Source organism: Cryptomeria japonica, chromosome 8 (assembly GCF_030272615.1).
Source record: "Cryptomeria japonica chromosome 8, Sugi_1.0, whole genome shotgun sequence".
NCBI lineage: Eukaryota > Viridiplantae > Streptophyta > Pinopsida > Cupressales > Cupressaceae > Cryptomeria > Cryptomeria japonica.
Genome location: NC_081412.1, coordinates 529539160 through 529557099, shown reverse-complemented (window position 1 = coordinate 529557099; position 17940 = coordinate 529539160). Strand labels below are relative to the sequence as shown.

The window sequence follows — 17940 nt, the reverse complement described above, 5'->3', positions numbered from 1 at the left end:
CATAGGACTCAGATTGGCCATACAATGGCATCTAAAAGAGCTACAAGTATATATAGATTCCGAGCTGGTCATCCGACAAGTCACCAATGAATACCAAACAAAGGATGATAAGCTCATGCCATACAAAAGGATGGTGGATAGTTTCAAAGAATCATTTACAACTATCATATTTGAGCAAGTACCAAGAGATCAGAAGCGAGCAACCGACGCAATGGGTACAATTGCATCTCTCCTAAATCTTCCACAATATTTGACATGCTATGAGTTCTTGGTAGAACAACTTTGGATCCCCGCTTATGATATCTCTGAATCTAAAATGAGATGTCACCTTATCGGTTTCGACTCCCTGAGGTACAGTGAGTTTTTCACTTACCTACGTGACCACACACTTCCCCCTAACCAATCAAACAACCAATGAAAAACCTTTATCCACCAAACTGCTCAATACACCATCATTGTTGAAACCCTATATAGGAGAAGTCTTGATGGTACTCTCCTTTGATGTTTGGAACAAGATGAGATAACAAAAGCCTTGGAAGAGGTACATGAAGGAATTGGTGGGGCTCACTCAAGTGGTCCTTCCCTAGCAAAAAAATCATGCGAGCAGGATACTATTGGCCCTCTATGGAAAAAGACTCCTACCACTTTGTCAGAAAGTGTAGGAAGTGCCAATTTCATGGAGATCTGATACATGCCCCAACACAGGAATTGCAACCTATCACAACACCATGGCCCTTTTGTCAATGGGGACTTGACCTTGTGGGTAGAATTCATCCATCTTCATCCAATGATCATAAATTTATCATTAATGCCACAGAATACTTCACAAAGTGGATCAAAGCCATTCCACTTACCCAGGTTACCAGCAAGAAGATCGCCTCATTCATCCTAATTTACACCATTTGCCGGTATGGTGTACCCATGTTCGTCACCACAGATAACGAGCTCCCTTTCAAAAATCAAGATGTCCGTGAACTCTGTGAGAAGTTTCATATCCAACAATTTTTTTCCACTCCATATTACCCACAAGGCAATGGTCAAGATGAAGCATCAAACAAGAACATATTGAGTATTCTAAAAAAGACAGTCAATGATGTTGGTCATGATTGGCACATTCGATTGAATCCAACACTATGGGCGTATCGAACTAGCATTCAAACCCCTATAGGTGCAACCCCATACTCATTGGTTTATGGAGTAGAAACCATCCTGTGTATTGAGGTTGAAATACTATCTCTATGGGTCTCCTTTCACAATCTGATAGATGATGAAGCATACCGAGTCTCACATCTTCAGGAATTGGAACTACTTGATGAAAAGTGACAAGCTTCCTACAACCACCTAAAAGCCTATCAGCAACACGTGAGCAAAATATACAATCATTGGGTCAAACCTCATACATTTGAAGTAGCAGATCTTGTTCTTAGGGAAATCCTCACAACCAACCAAATAGAGAACATCAGGGCAAGTTTGAATCCAATCGGCTGGGTCCATATGTTATCACCGTTGTATTTGGGTTTGGGGCATATCAGTTAGCAACTTCAGAAGGAGAACCACTAGCAGATCTGATCAACATCATGCATCTAAAAAGGTTTCATACATAAGCTGTGTAGAGCATCAGGCTCCTCCAATAGCAGAAAATACCAAAAATAATCAAAACAGTCCTGAACAAAATACAAAAAGAAAATTAAAAAATCAAGAAAATAGTAAAGAAAAAACATTCACCCAAATGGTGAAAACCACTACGGTGGTGCCTTGGGTAAGTACGGTGGTGAAAACCTGGCAAACAGGCACCATTCATAAAGGCTATAGCTCCATTGTCTTTCAGACTTGTTGCGATCACATCTATTACATCCATTCATCCATCATTTATACCATGACTTGTTATTGATCTGCAATCAGGTTTGTTACTTCATGTATCCCACGTCACGCTTTTATAGAGACATCTAACTGGGGGAAATGCTCTTAACCTACTGATGGAAGTGGATTCTACATTGCTTGTGATTCATTGAGTTGCTTATTAAACAATGTCTTAAAATAATACCAAAAACATTCATATAATCTTAGAAAAACTCAAAAATATTTGCCAAAAATTCCTAAAGATAATACCAAAAACATTCACAACATTCAAAAAATCCAAAAACATGACAAAAACATAAAAAAAAACTCAAAAACATTACAAAATATATTATTCCTTGTACATACACATCACAAAAGACACAACACAATATTTTGAGCTACTCAAACATAGAGCACTTATTAAATCAGCCAACCAATCAAAACATCTGCACATAACCGTCTTCAGAAGGATGCATCCTTCCTCACAAACAAGACATGGTAACATTTTATTTGACAAGAAAATTTTGTTTGGCTGATAAGTACTTGGTTGATTTGTTATTTATTTATTTATATCAGGTTCCTACGCTACTCCAAGATATCCAAAAGTGATTAGAGTAGCCAAGATGGCTCCTGATATCTTTTTCTTTGTTTGCTGTCTGCAGATTGATCCAATAAAGTTTTGGGGCATGTACTAATGGTGTATACGTGGGAAGCTCACTAAGTTACGTGATCCTATCCAAAAATACAGTCATGGATCACTATGGCTTACTAACTACAACATATATCTTGACCATTTGTACATGAACCAGAATGGAGGGGAACTTTCCTTGTCTGCAATGTTTGCTTACAGGTGAAATGCTCAACCTTGGTTCGGATACCCTGACCAAGATCGATACTACCATGCTCGATGATGAAAATTAATCACTATGAATAATCTATGGATCTTCATTTCATTTCATTTGTATATATTGTATTCCATTGTATTCCATCCATCCATACATCCATATTGCTGCATATCATTCCTACATAGTAATGACAGTGGATAATCTCTTTTTTTCGATCTTCTTCCAGAGGAATGAGTCCTAGGTCCTCCATACCTTCTATCTATCATTGAATCCCCCCCTCACCCTCCCCATCTAGGTCATCATCATAATCCCCTCATCATTTTCCATCAACCCAATCAAGCTAATTACTCTGTCTACACAGGAACATCGACTCACACTCACCTAAACTATCAACAAATACTTTTTGATCAAGTATCTTCGGGTCTCAATAGGTAATTGATCATGGCAATCCTAGACTACAACAGGCATTTATCATAATTTCCTAGTCTCAATGGGGCTGCTATGATTCACCACACACAGCCTACAACGCAAACAATATCAATTGATCAGCTAATCAAACACAATCAAAACAGACAATTACATCAATTGTCTAAGTCTCAACGAGTATTTTGCTTTAGATACCTTGACTTCATCGAGCAATTACATCAATTGTCTAAGTGACCACATGTCACTTTGACTCACTTACTCAAACTTTATCCTATCCAAGCGAACAACAGGCATCAAGTGTCACGCTTTGACTCAACTAGGGCAATTAAAATGATTGCACCAGATTGTCCAACCAATTTTGATCAATTGTACAGTATCAATCAAAAGCACAAAACACTACATTTGCACTATATCTCTTGCATGACCTAAGGGTACTCACTCGCTTGCTATTTCTCCATCTTCACTCCATCTTCTCCCATTATTTCACCATTCTTTCTAAATTCTTCTATTCTACCTCGCACCAATGTCTTTCTCTTTTTTCGAGAGATCACCTGATTTTTTGAATTTTTTCAGCCCATCTCTCGAGGGGGCATACCACCCACTAAATTAACATTTATGGGGCATATTTATCATATGTATCTTTCTTTCTTTGAAACAACGCAATAAACCACACCATCTCAAAGAGGGGCAAATGTAGACACATAAATCTGTCCACTTAATTAAATGAATATTTAGTATTTATTTGATTAATTAACCATCAGTCAACAATTAATTAAATTAATTCATCCTCAACCTCTTCTTTTATTAACTAAATAAATTATTCAATTTATTTAAATTAATTCATTAAACCACACTCTAACAATTAATTAAATGAATTAAACATATTTGTTCAATTTACCCCCTTTCCTCATTTAAATTAGTAAATAAATAAATATTTATTTAAATCTCTAAACACCCCCCAGCTTGCATTCTCCGACAAATGCAAGTTCCACAATTTTTGTTGAAATAAATAAATTTTATTTTAATTAAAAATCCTATTTTCTCTCACCCACCAAACCCACTTGCCTCCTAAACCCCTTCTAGATTATTCTAAACCATTCCTAATTAGCCTAATCACCCTCCCTAATTATTGTCACATTCCTAAGCAAAGAGAAGTCACTTCTCAAAGCCTCCAAAGTCTTTGAAAAGCATTAAAGGATTTTATTCTCCAACAAGTTAACCCCCAAAGTATTCCAAATCATTTATGGTTCTTACATAACCATTTATGGCTCTTACATGACCATTAATAGTTAAACTCAACTCACCCACATGGTTAGAGGCTTTCCCTCTAACTCAACCCTCATTTATCTCATGGGTCTCTTCAGGCATTCATTGCTTTGACCATGGTTATCCCCACTAACTCTTGCACAAGAGTTTGTCCATTGGATAAAGGTATTATTCATTGGATAATAGATTTATTCACTAACTCAAGCCTAACCAAACCCTCCCAAGGTAACCTTCATGTCATCTTAAGCATTTAATGTTTCTTCCCTCTCCTCTCAAGCCATCTCAGGTTGATATTTGTCATCCTGGGATTGGGTTGAAAGCCCTCACATGGATCATAAACCCTTAAATCCTGGCCCTTGATGAGATTACTCAATCTCAACCATCTATTTCTCCATTTTTCCTATAAATAGAGCTCATTCCTTCTTCAAAAGGATCCAGAAATATTTATGCATCAAACTTATAGTTATTTGGAGAGAACATTTAGAAGCATTTGCTTTGTTACTTTGCTAAAATTAACATAGATTAATTAGGTTCTTTCTCATAGTAGGTTGTTTACAATTGCATAGGCATTTTGTTATTATTTTCATAATCTTGAATCTTCATAAGACATCCGTGAATAGTGCAAAAAGCTGAGGGCTATAATCATGTGGAACTTGGAGAGGAGAGGAACAAGGGAGGAACAACTATGAGCATTGTGAGGAGCATCTTGGGGATTTTTCTTTCCCTTTTCCATTTTTTGTATGCTTCTTATTGTCTATTTTATATCTCTTGATATGCATGCTAAGGATCATAGGTTCATTTGTCTTTCATTTTTTATTATCACTAACATACTAATGATTTGGAACTGTGTGTCTTATGCTTCCTTTTTGGCGTGCATCACTTATAGTCATAATTTTGCTTCAAGTTACATTTTATCTCTATTGTTTTGTCTTACTAATTGTTCTAGCAAAAAGAATAAATGTTATTAATTTTTCATTCAAAGATGTAGAGTATAGAGGATATCTAAACATAGGCACTGAAGTTATTTGTCCTTAGAGGATTTCTCCTCTCAAGTTAACATTTCATTCAAGAAACCCATAGTCATATATTGTATTAGTTATAGAATCATCTAAAAATGGAAGAGTTTAATTTAATACTTGTGAAGCAAATACAGAGTGATTGGCATGAATTATATTTGGGATGTCACTAATAGCTAGAGAATTCACTTATCCTTTTGCAATCTTTAGAGCAAGATGCTAAAATTCACTTCAAATCTTTTATTGGGAGAAATTCCATTCAACTAGGAGCTATTCTTATGATGCATTCTACATTAGTAGCATCATCCTCTTCTAGGTAGAATTATAATCCTCTTCTTATTATTTTCTTTCTTTTTGGATGGGATGGTTTTTCCACAAGGCTTTCTACCTTTCTCCTCTTTTTGAGAGATTGTATTCTACATGGGTACCATGTCAAGCTTGATTATCAAGATTAGTTTATTTGTACCAAAATAAACCATTCATAAGTCAATTTTAGTATTTAGCATTATATGGTATTTTTTATCGCATGTATTTTTCTTTTCTTGGAGATACTTTTCGTTAGGTTTATTTTTTAGCCTTTTCCTTACTTGTAGTATCCAGACTACTTTTTCAGTTGGTAGTTGATTTGCCTTGCTCTACATGTTTATTTTATTGTATATTTTTTGTGATTTATTTCACTCTATGCTAATTTCTTGATTGCATTATCTTGTTGTTTTCTAACTTGTAGGGCATCTAAATTGTCTACACTTGTTTCCATATTGACACACCTTTAATGACTAAGGGTTATAACATTAAAATTGTCATATACTTCAGTTCCAATAAGTGATAGGTTATTAATTATATAAGATTTTCAAATTTCTTCTCAAGTTTTATTTTGCATTTTAAAACTATATTTCATCATGCATCATTTTTAATAAAAATACCAAGCATTGAAACCATGTTAGGATCTTATGATTTTCTTGAAGTATTATGGTAGTTAATAACAAGTAATCTATTACACACTGGAATATTTAATATTTTATAAAATGAAGTTCATATGTTTAATGTGTATATTAATTTAATAAAGTAAAAACATAATTTCATGGGTATACGAAATATTTTCGAATCTTACAATTTTCATGATTTAGTCGATGGTATTAGAAATCCAATTCCTCAATGTATGTGGTTCAAATCCCCCCTAATAGTCAGCATGCCTCTCTATATTATACAACCTTATCAAGGATTATTGTTTAATTTTCTGACAATTGTTCCTTAATTAAAAATATTGATGAAGGCCATTTGAGGAAATCCTTGGAAGATCTTGACTAAAGCAGTATTCTTGCAAGCAATATTAGCATAAATATAATTGAGATTTAATTTTTGTTGGGAAAAATGGTGTCTCAACCTTGCATTTATGCGAGGTTACTATTTATAGTAAGTTTTCATTTGAGCATGAAATGGTGCGAAACTCTCCCTGAAGCTTCTGGTTGGCTAGATAAGCATTCCGGTAAAGTTGCGTCGCAAGGTCACAGCTAGTTTTGAAGATATTAAAGTTTTCATCTTGGAGGGGTGCAATAAAATGTTTAAACTTAATTTTGGAGACTTTAGAGGCTCCTAAACGCCCTGAAAAGTGGCCATAACCGGCAAAGAAGGTTACGAGGTGATAGAGCACTTCGCGAGCTTTCCGGCGCTTCAAACGGTTCGTCAATCGGACACTCGGTTCTCGAGTTATGGCCTCTGGAAGTTTGTACTCCTGAAATAGGAAAAATAATTTGTATCGAATACATAAATGAGCTGTAAAAAGGGAGTGACACGTGTTGATGTGTGCTTTAACATGTCATAGGGCATCTAGAAGGGAGATAAGGTCGGCTACACCTTATTGGGTGGTTTTCGCCCATGGTTTTGTAATACCGTTTGACGGTTTCCTGTATTGTATCTCCTATTTATGAGGTGTGAGAGATAGAGGTTGAGTGTAAGAGTCTCATGGCTATTGAGTTGCCTCTGAATCTCTGATTAATGGTACTCCTGCGAAGAGCTTGCTCTACAAGTATGTTGTAATCTATTTTTGATTGCTGAATAAAATATTGAGCTGCTTTTGGAGGGTGGGGTTTTTCTCCCGAAAGGGTTTTCCCCACGTAAATCATTGTGTTGTGGTATGAATGCTATTATATCTATTTCTATTTTCTGTAATTGTTGTAATGATCTGAAAAAGTTTTGCATTACCCTCCTCTCAAGGTTAGTGTAGGAAGTTGTTTCCGCTACTTAACTTCCTTACAAGTGGTATCAGAGCCTGATCACCTTTGGTTTCAATTGTGGGTAGTTGGGTTTTTTGAACTAATCCAGATTTGAGTGGGAGCTTGTGTAGAAGACACTTTTTGATCTTGTTGCAGGAATATTCAGATGGCGAGTTCGTCAGGGAGAATAGAGGTGGAGAAATTTAATGGAAGTAATTTTGAGATGTGGAAGCTGAAGATGGAAGATCTGCTAATAGATCGAGATCTTTGGGATGCTGTTGATGTGAATGTCCAAAGGCCCTCAGATCCTACTGCGGCAGCTCAGTATGATGTTATGGACCGAAAAGCCAAGGGTCTAATCAGATTGTGCCTGGCAGACTCTGTTCTAATCAATGTCCATGAAGAAAACTCTGCAAAGAAGCTATGGACTAAGCTTGGTGAGATGTATCAAGTGAAATCTTTATTAAATCAAATTTTCTTAAGAAAAAAATTGTATTCCTTGAAGATGGAAGAGGGTGGACAAATTGCAGACCACCTGGAAGCATTCAATATGTTGGTGGCTCAATTAGTATCCGTCGGTGTTAAGATGGACGAGGAGGAGAAATGTCAGATCTTGCTTTATTCTTTGCTTGATTCGTGGGATTCTCTTGTTATGGCTATCGGTAGTACTTCTGTTGTTTTGAAATATGAAGATGTGGTGGGTGCCCTACTCGGTGAAGAGATGCGAAGGAAGGTCTCCATCAGTTCAAAGGAAGCCCTAACCGTTCGTGGAAGACCTAAAGAGAAAGGCAAGAAGAATGAGAAGCGTGGCAAGTCCAAATCCAAAGGGAGATCGAAATCTCCTGGAAAGTCCAAAGTCATTTGCTGGAATTGCGGTAAACCGGGTCACATCCGTAAGGACTGCAAAGAAGAAAAGAAGAAGAAAAAGAAAAAGTTCGATTCTGATTCTGAGTCCGACAAGGAAGATGGTGATGCCTTTATTGCGGCTTTGGCGACTCATGCAGGTAATGATGCCTGGCTAATTGACTTAGGTGCATCTTTTCATATGACTTCCAATAGAGATTGGTTTTCTGAATATGAAGGATTTAATGGAGGTAAGGTGTACTTGGGTGATGATTCACATCTAGACATTGTTGGTCGAGGTAAAGTTAGAATCAGGTTTTCTGATGGTAGAATAAAAAGGATTAATGGTGTGCTGCATATCCCTGGATTAAAACGAAACTTGTTATCTGTGAGCAAACTGATAGATGCGGGTGTGCAGGTAGTCTTTTCTGAAGTAGGATGTAAGATGATTAAGGGTGCTATGGTAGTTGCTAGAGGTGTCAGGTTTGGCACTTTGTATAAGCTTGAAGCATACACTGTTGAGTGTAATAGCACTTCTGTAAAAAGTAAATCTGCGGATACTTCACTGGAAGATTTGAAGGTTTCACCTTTAGCAGATGGAAATGGTTTTTGGGTACCTAAGGGTGCTCTTTCGTCTGAAGCAAAGTTACCTGCAGAGAAGACTATGTTATGGCACTAGAGACTTGGCCACATTGGAGAAAAGGGTCTAAGGACCTTGAAAAATAAAAATCTTGTTGAAGGTTTGAATGATTGTAATCTTGACTTTGATTTCTGTGAGCATTGCATTTATGGAAAATAAAACCGCATTCAGTTTTACTCGAGTTCTCATAAAACTTGTGGTGTTTTGGATCTTATTCACTCTGATGTGTTTGGTCCAGTAGATGTCTCTTTGATTGGAAAATCCACATATTATGTTTCATTTATTGATGATTTTAGTAGAAGGACATGGGTATATTTTCTAAAGAGTAAATCTGAAGTTTTTAGTCGTTTTAAAGAATTTAAAGCAATGGTTGAGTTGCAGACTGGAAAGAAAATAAAATGTTTGAGAACTGATAATGGCGGTGAGTTTTGCTCTAATGATTTTGATAGATTCTGTAAAGACTGTGGAATTAACAGGCAGAAGACAACTCCGTATTCTCCACAGCAGAATGGAGTTGCAGAAAGAATGAATAGGACACTGATGGAGAAGGCTAGGAGTATGTTGAGTGGTGCTGGTCTCGAACAAAAGTTTTGGGCTGAAGCTGTTGCCACTGCTTGCTACCTGATTAACAGGTCTCCTACATTAGCTCTTGTTGATAAAACACCTATGGAAGCATGGTCAGGTCACAAGCCTTCATTGAGACATCTTAGAGTTTTTGGTTGCGAGGCATATGCACATGTGCCAAAGGAGAAGCGAACAAAGTTGGAGAACAAGGTTGTGAAATGTATCTTCATCGGGTATAGTTATGGTGTGAAAGGATACAAGCTTTGGGACCCTGTTGCACAAAAGGTAATTCACAATAGAAGTGTTATTTTTAGAGAAATTAAGTCTCCTTCTGTTACATTGCAGCCAGAACAGACTAAAAAGGAAGATGTGATTCAACTTCCTTCTACACCTGAAAGAGTTGAATCGAGACCCCTAGATAGGCAAGAATTTGAGGAGAGCTCGTCTAGCTCTGAATCTTCGGAAGAGGAGGAAGAACCTCCAACTCAGCTTGTTCGAAGGTCTACAAGACATAGACAACCACCTGAAAGGTATTCACCTGATGATTGGAGATGTATTTTTGCTCTGAATACTAGTGTGGATGAACCGAAATCTGTAGAAGAGGCATTAGGTATGAATGATGCAGAATCCTGGAAGATTGCTATGGAGGAAGAAATGGTAGCTTTGAAAAAGAATGATACATGGGATCTTGTACCATTGCTTGAAGGACGAAAACTTGTTGGTTGTAAATGGGTGTTCAAGAAAAAGATTGGTTCAGATGGAAGCATTGAAAAGTATAAAGCAAGGTTAGTTGCAAAAGGCTACTCTCAGGTTGAGGGTGTTGATTACGGTGAGATATTTTCTCCTGTTGCAAAAATGACGTCTATTAGATTTTTGCTTTCTATTGCTACTGCTTATGATTTAGAGGTTGAGCAAATGGATGTGAAAACTGCTTTCCTTCATGGTGATTTGGAGGAAGATATTTATATGACACAGCCGGAGCACTATGTGGTGAAAGGCAAAAGTAATTTGGTCTGTAAATTGAAGAAATCTTTGTATGGCCTCAAACAAAGTCCTAGGATGTGGTACCAGAAATTTGATACATATGTGTTGAGTTTGGGATTTGAACATTCTAAATCAGATCACTGTGTTTATTATAAATCTTATGGTGATCATTTCTTATTCATTGCATTGTATGTTGATGATATGTTATTCATTGGTAAAGGGAAAGGTATGATTTCAGAACTGAAGTCTCAGCTCGCTGCTAAATTTGAAATGAAAGATCTTGGTGCAGCAAAGCACATTCTTGGGATGGAAATTAGAAGAGATAGGGTGAACAGAAAGCTATGGCTAGGCCAGAGTAAGTATGTGAATTCAGTGTTACAGAGGTTCAACATGCAGAATTGTAGACCATTGAGTGTTCCTTTTATAGTTGGAATGAAACTATCTATTTCAGATTGTCCTACATCCCCATTGGAGATGGAAGACATGAGCAGAGTGCCTTACCAGAGTGTAGTTGGAAGCTTGATGTATGCTATGGTCTGTACTAGACCAGACATTGCCCAAGCAGTGGGAGTACTTTCTAGATATATGTCTAATCCTGGTAGAGTTCATTGGGATGCAGTCAAAAGAGTCTTCAGATATTTGAAGGGTACTTCAGAGTATTCTTTGTGTTATCATGGTAATTCAGTTGGAGACATGACTTCCCTTGATATCCATGGTTATGTGGATTCAGATTGGGTAGGTGATATTGATAGCAGAAGATCCACCAGTGCTTATGTGTTTACTTTGTTTGGTGGTGCAATTAGTTGGATGAGTAAGCGACAGGCTGTGGTTGCTTTATCCACTATTGAAGCAGAGTATATGGCAACTACTCATGCTTGTAAAGAGGCCATTTGGCTTAAGAGACTGTGTTCGGATATTGGAATAAAATAAGGTACAGTGACAATTTACTGTGACAGTCAGAGTGCAATTAGCTTAGCTAAGAACCCGACATTTCATGCCCGGACCAAACATATTGATGTTCAGTATCATTTTGTTAGAGATATGGTCGAAGATGGTAGGGTGAAGCTGGTTAAGGTGGAAACTTTGATGAATGTTGCAGATGCTTTAACTAAGGCTGTGAGCACAGAGAAGTTCAGATGGTGTTCAGAGTCTATGGGCCTTATGGCCCCTAGCAATTGATTCATTGTGTTGACATTCCCTTCCGCTCTTGCAAGGTGTTCGACAAGTGGGAGATTTGTTGGGAAAAATGGTGTCTCAACCTTGCATTTATGCGAGGTTACTATTTATAGTAAGTTTTCATTTGAGCACGAAATGGTGTGAAACTCTCCCTGAAGCTTCTGGTTGGCTAGATAAGCATTCCGGTAAAGTTGCATCGCAAGGTCACAGCTAGTTTTGAAGATATTAAAGTTTTCGTCTTGGAGGGGTGCAATAAAATGTTTAAACTTAATTTTGGGGACTTTAGAGGCTCCGAAATGCCCTGAAAAGTGGCCGTAACCGGCAAAGCGGGTTACGAGGTGATAGAGCACTTCACGAGCTTTCCGGCGCTTCAAACGGTTCGTCAATCGGACACCCGGTTCTCGAGTTATGGCCTCTGGAAGTTTGTACTCCTGAAATAGGAAAAATAATTTGTATCGAATACATAAATGAGCTGTAAAAAGGGAGCGACACGTGTTGATGTGTGCTTTAACATGTCATAGGGCATCTAGAAGGGAGATAATTTTGGCTACACCTTATTGGGTGGTTTTCGCCCATGGTTTTGTAATACCGTTTGACGGTTTCCTGTATTGTATCTCCTATTTATGAGGTGTGAAAGATAGAGGTTGAGTGTAAGAGTCTCATGGCTATTGAGTTGCCTTTGAATCTCTGATTAATGGTACTCCTGCGAAGAGCTTGCTCTACAAGTATGTTGTAATCTGTTTTTGATTGCTGAATAAAATATTGAGCTGCTTTTGGAGGGTGGGGTTTTTCTCCCGAAAGGGTTTTCCCCACGTAAATCATTGTGTTGTGGTATGAATGCTATTATATCTATTTCTATTTTCTGTAACTGTTGTAATGATCTGAAAAAGTTTTGCATTACCCTCCTCTCAAGGTTAGTGTAGGAAGTTGTTTCCGCTACTTAACTTCCTTACAATTTTTAATGTTTGAAATATCCTCAATATTCTTGGAGATTTAACCACATGAATATTTTTAATTGTAGGTGTGATCTAGAACTATTTTCCTTATACATCCATAAATTTTACCTCTTATTTGGATTCTTGAAGTCAACAAATGAGCCTAGATGAAATCCTCATTGATTAATGTTTATAGTAAATGTTATGATGTTGATTGACTAGATCCAATGAAGAGTTGAAATATCATTATTAGTGGAAAACTTAAACATTGTTGTTGTGGAACCAAGGATCAAAAGGTAATTAAGTCAGATTAAAAATATGAGTTTTACATCTGTAAATAGAAAAGTCTAAGATTATTTATCCCTTAATGCCTAAAATAACTTATTGTGTTGGACTAGTTAATGCTTTCCACATTGTATGCTTCAAAGTAGCCTATGTCCTCAACTTTATTTTCCTTTTTTCATGAATTGAAATTATTAAATGTTAAGCTTAATCATTCCTTTTTTTGTTTCAACCATTAGAAGACAATTATTATAAAACCTAGAAACAAATTTAGATCGTGTAAATTTATAAGGTGTCTCAGATTTACTGTATCCTTAATAAGATTAAATTGCTATATGTAATTGCGACTTAGATATAATTAAACTCTAAAATATAGAGTTGAGAATTTAAGCATATAAAACCTAGTTATAATCTTATTTCTATATGCAAAGCTAAGAGGAAAATAAATTATCCTAGATGATACCTCTTTCCATTGATTATTAGGAGTATTCCAAAGGCATTGATATGTCACACTTATTCCTAAATGATACATGTCTGTCAAAGGATAATTTGGATGTTCTCTATAAAAAGTTGAATTCACCTTATGTATCTAGGATTCTCATATCTATTGGAACCTTAGTGTTAATTGGTAACCCATAGAATTGAGAGCTTGAACAAATCAAAATCATGATAAGGATAATTTTTATTGGGTGTATGGAATATGAATCTATACATAAAATGACACTACGAGTTTAACTAAACTAGAATGTATAAGATATTCACATTTGAAAGAAACTTGAAAAATATTTTCAACTTAAACCTAGAGTTTGGATTTATAAAGAAAAAGATTAATAAATCTCTCATAGCCATTGGGAAGATGAAGATAAATAAATTACCGCAAAATTTCTTAGTAGGCATTGTTTGGTTAGAGTAATATGATATATCATAAGATTAGGAATAGTTTCATCCAAAACTATTATCTCATCAAAATTGTAATATGTTTATTAACACTATGTGACAATGAGTCTAGGGGATAGGTAGAAATCCATGACCATTGATCCATCCTAAACCTACAAACATGTTCTATGCCATTTGTAGAAATATGCTTCACACTTTTTCTAATGTATCTAGATTTTTTCTTTTCTTTCTAATGTTTTTAAATGGTAATTTTATAATATTTTTTAAGTGATGGCAATATGCCATAAGAGACTCTTTGTCCTAGAACAACCCATAGAAATGTGAATTAGTAGTCAATTATTGCAATCTTGCATAATTCCTATACTCTTGACATGTTTCTGCACAACTAGATTCAATTTAGGAAACCCAAAAATGTGCTTAAATAAGAATTGCATAAATACTCTCAAGTCATGAATGTATTGACTGTCTTTATATACAAAGACATATAAATAAATCACCAAAAAATATTCTTAATTAGCTCTTAAAAGGAGAAAGTTTTCTTTTAAATAAAAAATCGTTTATTTTTTTATTATTTTATCTTGATATTATAAATATATGCATTGGTAAATTAATTTGTACATTGATAGGGAGTATTTAAATGTATATGTAGAGATGAGAGGTATAGATTTGTGAGAATGAGAGAATTATAATAATGATATACAGGATTAATTCTAAAAGTGAGTGTGATGAATGTAAGGATAAGATGAGTATGAATGGATGAATAAATGATTAAGAAAATGAACTCTATTTTTTTTAAATTACCATTTCTCATTATATACACATAATTAAATATCTCTTCACAATATGTACAAAACTAAAAATATCTCAGAATTACTAAATATAGACCGTAATTCATAAATTTAAACATGTGAGTATTTAATTTTACCCTTCTAAGAATGATAATACGTCCAAACTGATATATTCAATGATTGAAAAGAAAAAGCAAACTGGATAGCAACGCCATGATTTATTCTACTTTCGCTTTTATAAATACCAATGAAGATACTTTTATACTTTTCGGAGTTTTACATCTGAAGAGTGAAAATAACATTAAAATCGTGTGCAGAGTAAAAAGAACATTAAAATCGTGTGCACAAGCAACGCTTAGAAGATTACAGCAAGGAAAATGACCGCTCACTTAGAATTTCATTGCAGATGAGACTGTTGAAGTAAAGCTTGGAACATAATTAACCTAATAATAAGTACAACTGCATAGGTACAAATAAATTTGAAATTGTATCTATGAAAATTGATGAATTAAAATATAATTATCTCATTAGCTGTTTATTTTCCAGTTTTGATTCGTTATTCTGTGTTTGGATTTAGTTCAGTTTCAATTTTACCCGTATACTTTTTATCACCGTGCCCTTTCTTTTTAAATGTTGTATTGTTATAATTAAATAGACTTCTTCATAAAAAAAGAATTCGAAGAATATGCACACTTTGCATATTACGGTATCATTTACTTAGAGTGGATAGGGAATTGGCAGCCTTTGGAAAAGTCTGCCAGGGAATGCAACGGTACTTCACAAATTCTCTTCAATTCAAACAAAGCCAAACCCCACTTTGAGATTCGATCACATTTTATCTTCCAAACATGTAAAACATGGTCGGTTAGAACAATGAGCAGTGAGCAAAGAACATCCTATAAATTGCAGCTTACATGTCTCACACAGCAAGTCATACACAAGTCTCCCATCTAAAAGAGTACTTGTGATTTACTGAGGAGAGAGAGTTACAGAAGTAGCCCATTGAAAATAAGAGTTCCAAAATTTAAGAATGGGTGAGAGGCCAATGCAAGTGCAACTGAGGAGCTTCTGTTTGGCTGACGTGGATGATTTCTACGAATGGGCAAGTGATGAAGAAGTTACACGCTTTATGACTTGGGAGCCCTTCAAATCGAAGCAACAGGCAAGAGAGTATCTTGCAAATGTGGTGATTCCTCACCCTTGGTTTAAGGCAATTTGTATCCAAGGAAGTAATAAGGCCATTGGCCACATTATGCTTAAGCAAGGCAATGGAATGAACAGTTGCAGAGCAGAGATGGGTTATGCCATTTCTAGAAAGTACTGGAAAAATGGTGTCACCACTCAAGCTGTCATCACTGCACTCAAAATTGGATTGAAGGAGTTGCATGGAATAACGAGGATTGAAGCTCTGGTTCTCCCAGAGAATGTGGCCTCAGCAAGAGTACTGGAGAAGGCAGGGTTTATCAAGGAGGGACTGCTACGTAACTATGTTTATCTGAAAGGGAGCCTCAGGGACTGCTTTCTCTTTAGCTTTGTTGTTGCCTCGCCTGCCCATTGACATGTTTTTCATACCACCATAAGCTATCTTTAGTTTGGTCGCTGTCTCACCTGGTAATTAATTCCTTTTCATACTACCATAGCCTAATGGAAGTGTACAGTGTGTCTCTTATGTACACTCCCACAATGATTATTAGGTTCAATGGACTATTCAGTGTTGTAGGAGTATAAATTATTGTAGAAGGGTTGATAAGTTATTGTAATGTAGTTTTCCTTTTTAAGTTGAACAAGTCTATTATTCTAATGTCTAATAAAATTATATAGCAATAAGGTGGTAAAGGATTTAGTATGTTTGTTTAAAAAATAACAATTTAAAAAATTATGTGTGGGATTTTGGTAAGGTTTAAATAGATTGATTGTAATAATATCTAATGAAATATAATATAATAGAGTTTTATGTCAAATAAAAATGTATTATATTGAATGAAAGGTAATATTTCTTTTCTCTTTTTTATAAAATTTTGTAGAGTACATATATATAGAGAGAGTAAAAAAATCATTTTGGAAAATAAAAATGTTTCTATGTTTAAAATAATCTTAAAGGCCTCTTAAGAAAACTATTCAAAATTACATACATAGTTCACCAAGACGATTGAGATGCAATTATAGAGACCATGCATATAACAAATCTTAGATATGTAATCTCTTCAACATAGGTAATAAAGCAAATTTTACCTGTGTTATATTCTATCACTTCAACCATCAACAAATCCCTTCAAACTCTATAATTTAAAAAATAAGGACTCTATTAGCTTCACAAATCAAATTTTATGGCCTCTAGAAGTTGGACCTCAAATATTGGATGGATTATAAGAGGGAATTTCACCTTTTTAATTTCTTATTATGTCTTTTATTAACACCATAATGCATCTTTCAATGGTGGTAGTGGAGCAAAAATAGAGAACCCATGTTGGTGAATGGAATATGACAAGTTTATTTTTTTGATAAAAATAAGCAAGATTTTCAAAGGGCCAGATCCTTTTACATCAAGAATGGTAGAGCATTAACCACATAGGACATAAAAGATCTCCCACAAAAATAACAAGGGACTACCAAGGACAACTAGGAATAGCCAAACCAAGAAAAATAGAACAACAACTAGAGACTAACAAGCACAACAATATAGATAATAGAATATCAACCAACTCATGGGTTTTTAAAAAAATGATCCAAATATTATGACAAGTTTATGTTAGAAGCAAAAAAGATCTTACTTTTAGATTATACTCATATTGGAACTCACATGCTTTAGTGAAATATGAGAAGTAACATATTTTGGGTGATTTTAGCTCATAATTTCTTAACCATGATTTCATTGTGTCATGAATTGCTTCTATTATATATTAGGTACCTTAGATTTCTTATTTAAGACTAATTTTTATAGTTACTACTATATTAATATGAATATTTTAGATCTATTTTTGGTTACATATGTATAAATGCTTAGAATATATGAAATTATTATATACATTTACTACTAAAAAATATAGTAAACAATTTTGTAATGTTAATTTATTTCCCAAATGGTATTTCCCCATGAAATTCAATAGGTTTTTTTATAAGTGGCAAGTCAAGTTTTTGGGGATCTTGAAACCCCTTACAAATATTTTATTGGGATCTGAAACCCACAAAAATAATGTTGCAAGAAGAGAGAGTAACAACTGACAAT

At 35.2% G+C, this 17940-nt stretch overlaps 1 protein-coding gene across 1 annotated transcript; it reads left to right on the top strand.

The window, feature by feature from the left end:
- The first annotated feature begins 15744 nt into the window (after nucleotides 1-15744).
- LOC131055380 (uncharacterized) lies at nucleotides 15745-16272 on the top strand. The gene has a single exon (XM_057989838.1). It carries the CDS (start codon nucleotides 15745-15747, stop codon nucleotides 16270-16272), a length of 528 nt encoding a protein of 175 aa, XP_057845821.1.
- The last annotated feature ends 1668 nt before the right edge of the window (nucleotides 16273-17940 follow it).

What these genes read in the sequence shown, in the direction of transcription:
- LOC131055380 (XM_057989838.1), top strand. Translation starts at nt 15,745, where the DNA reads ATGGGTGAGAGGCCAATGCAAGTGCAACTGAGGAGCTTCTGTTTGGCT.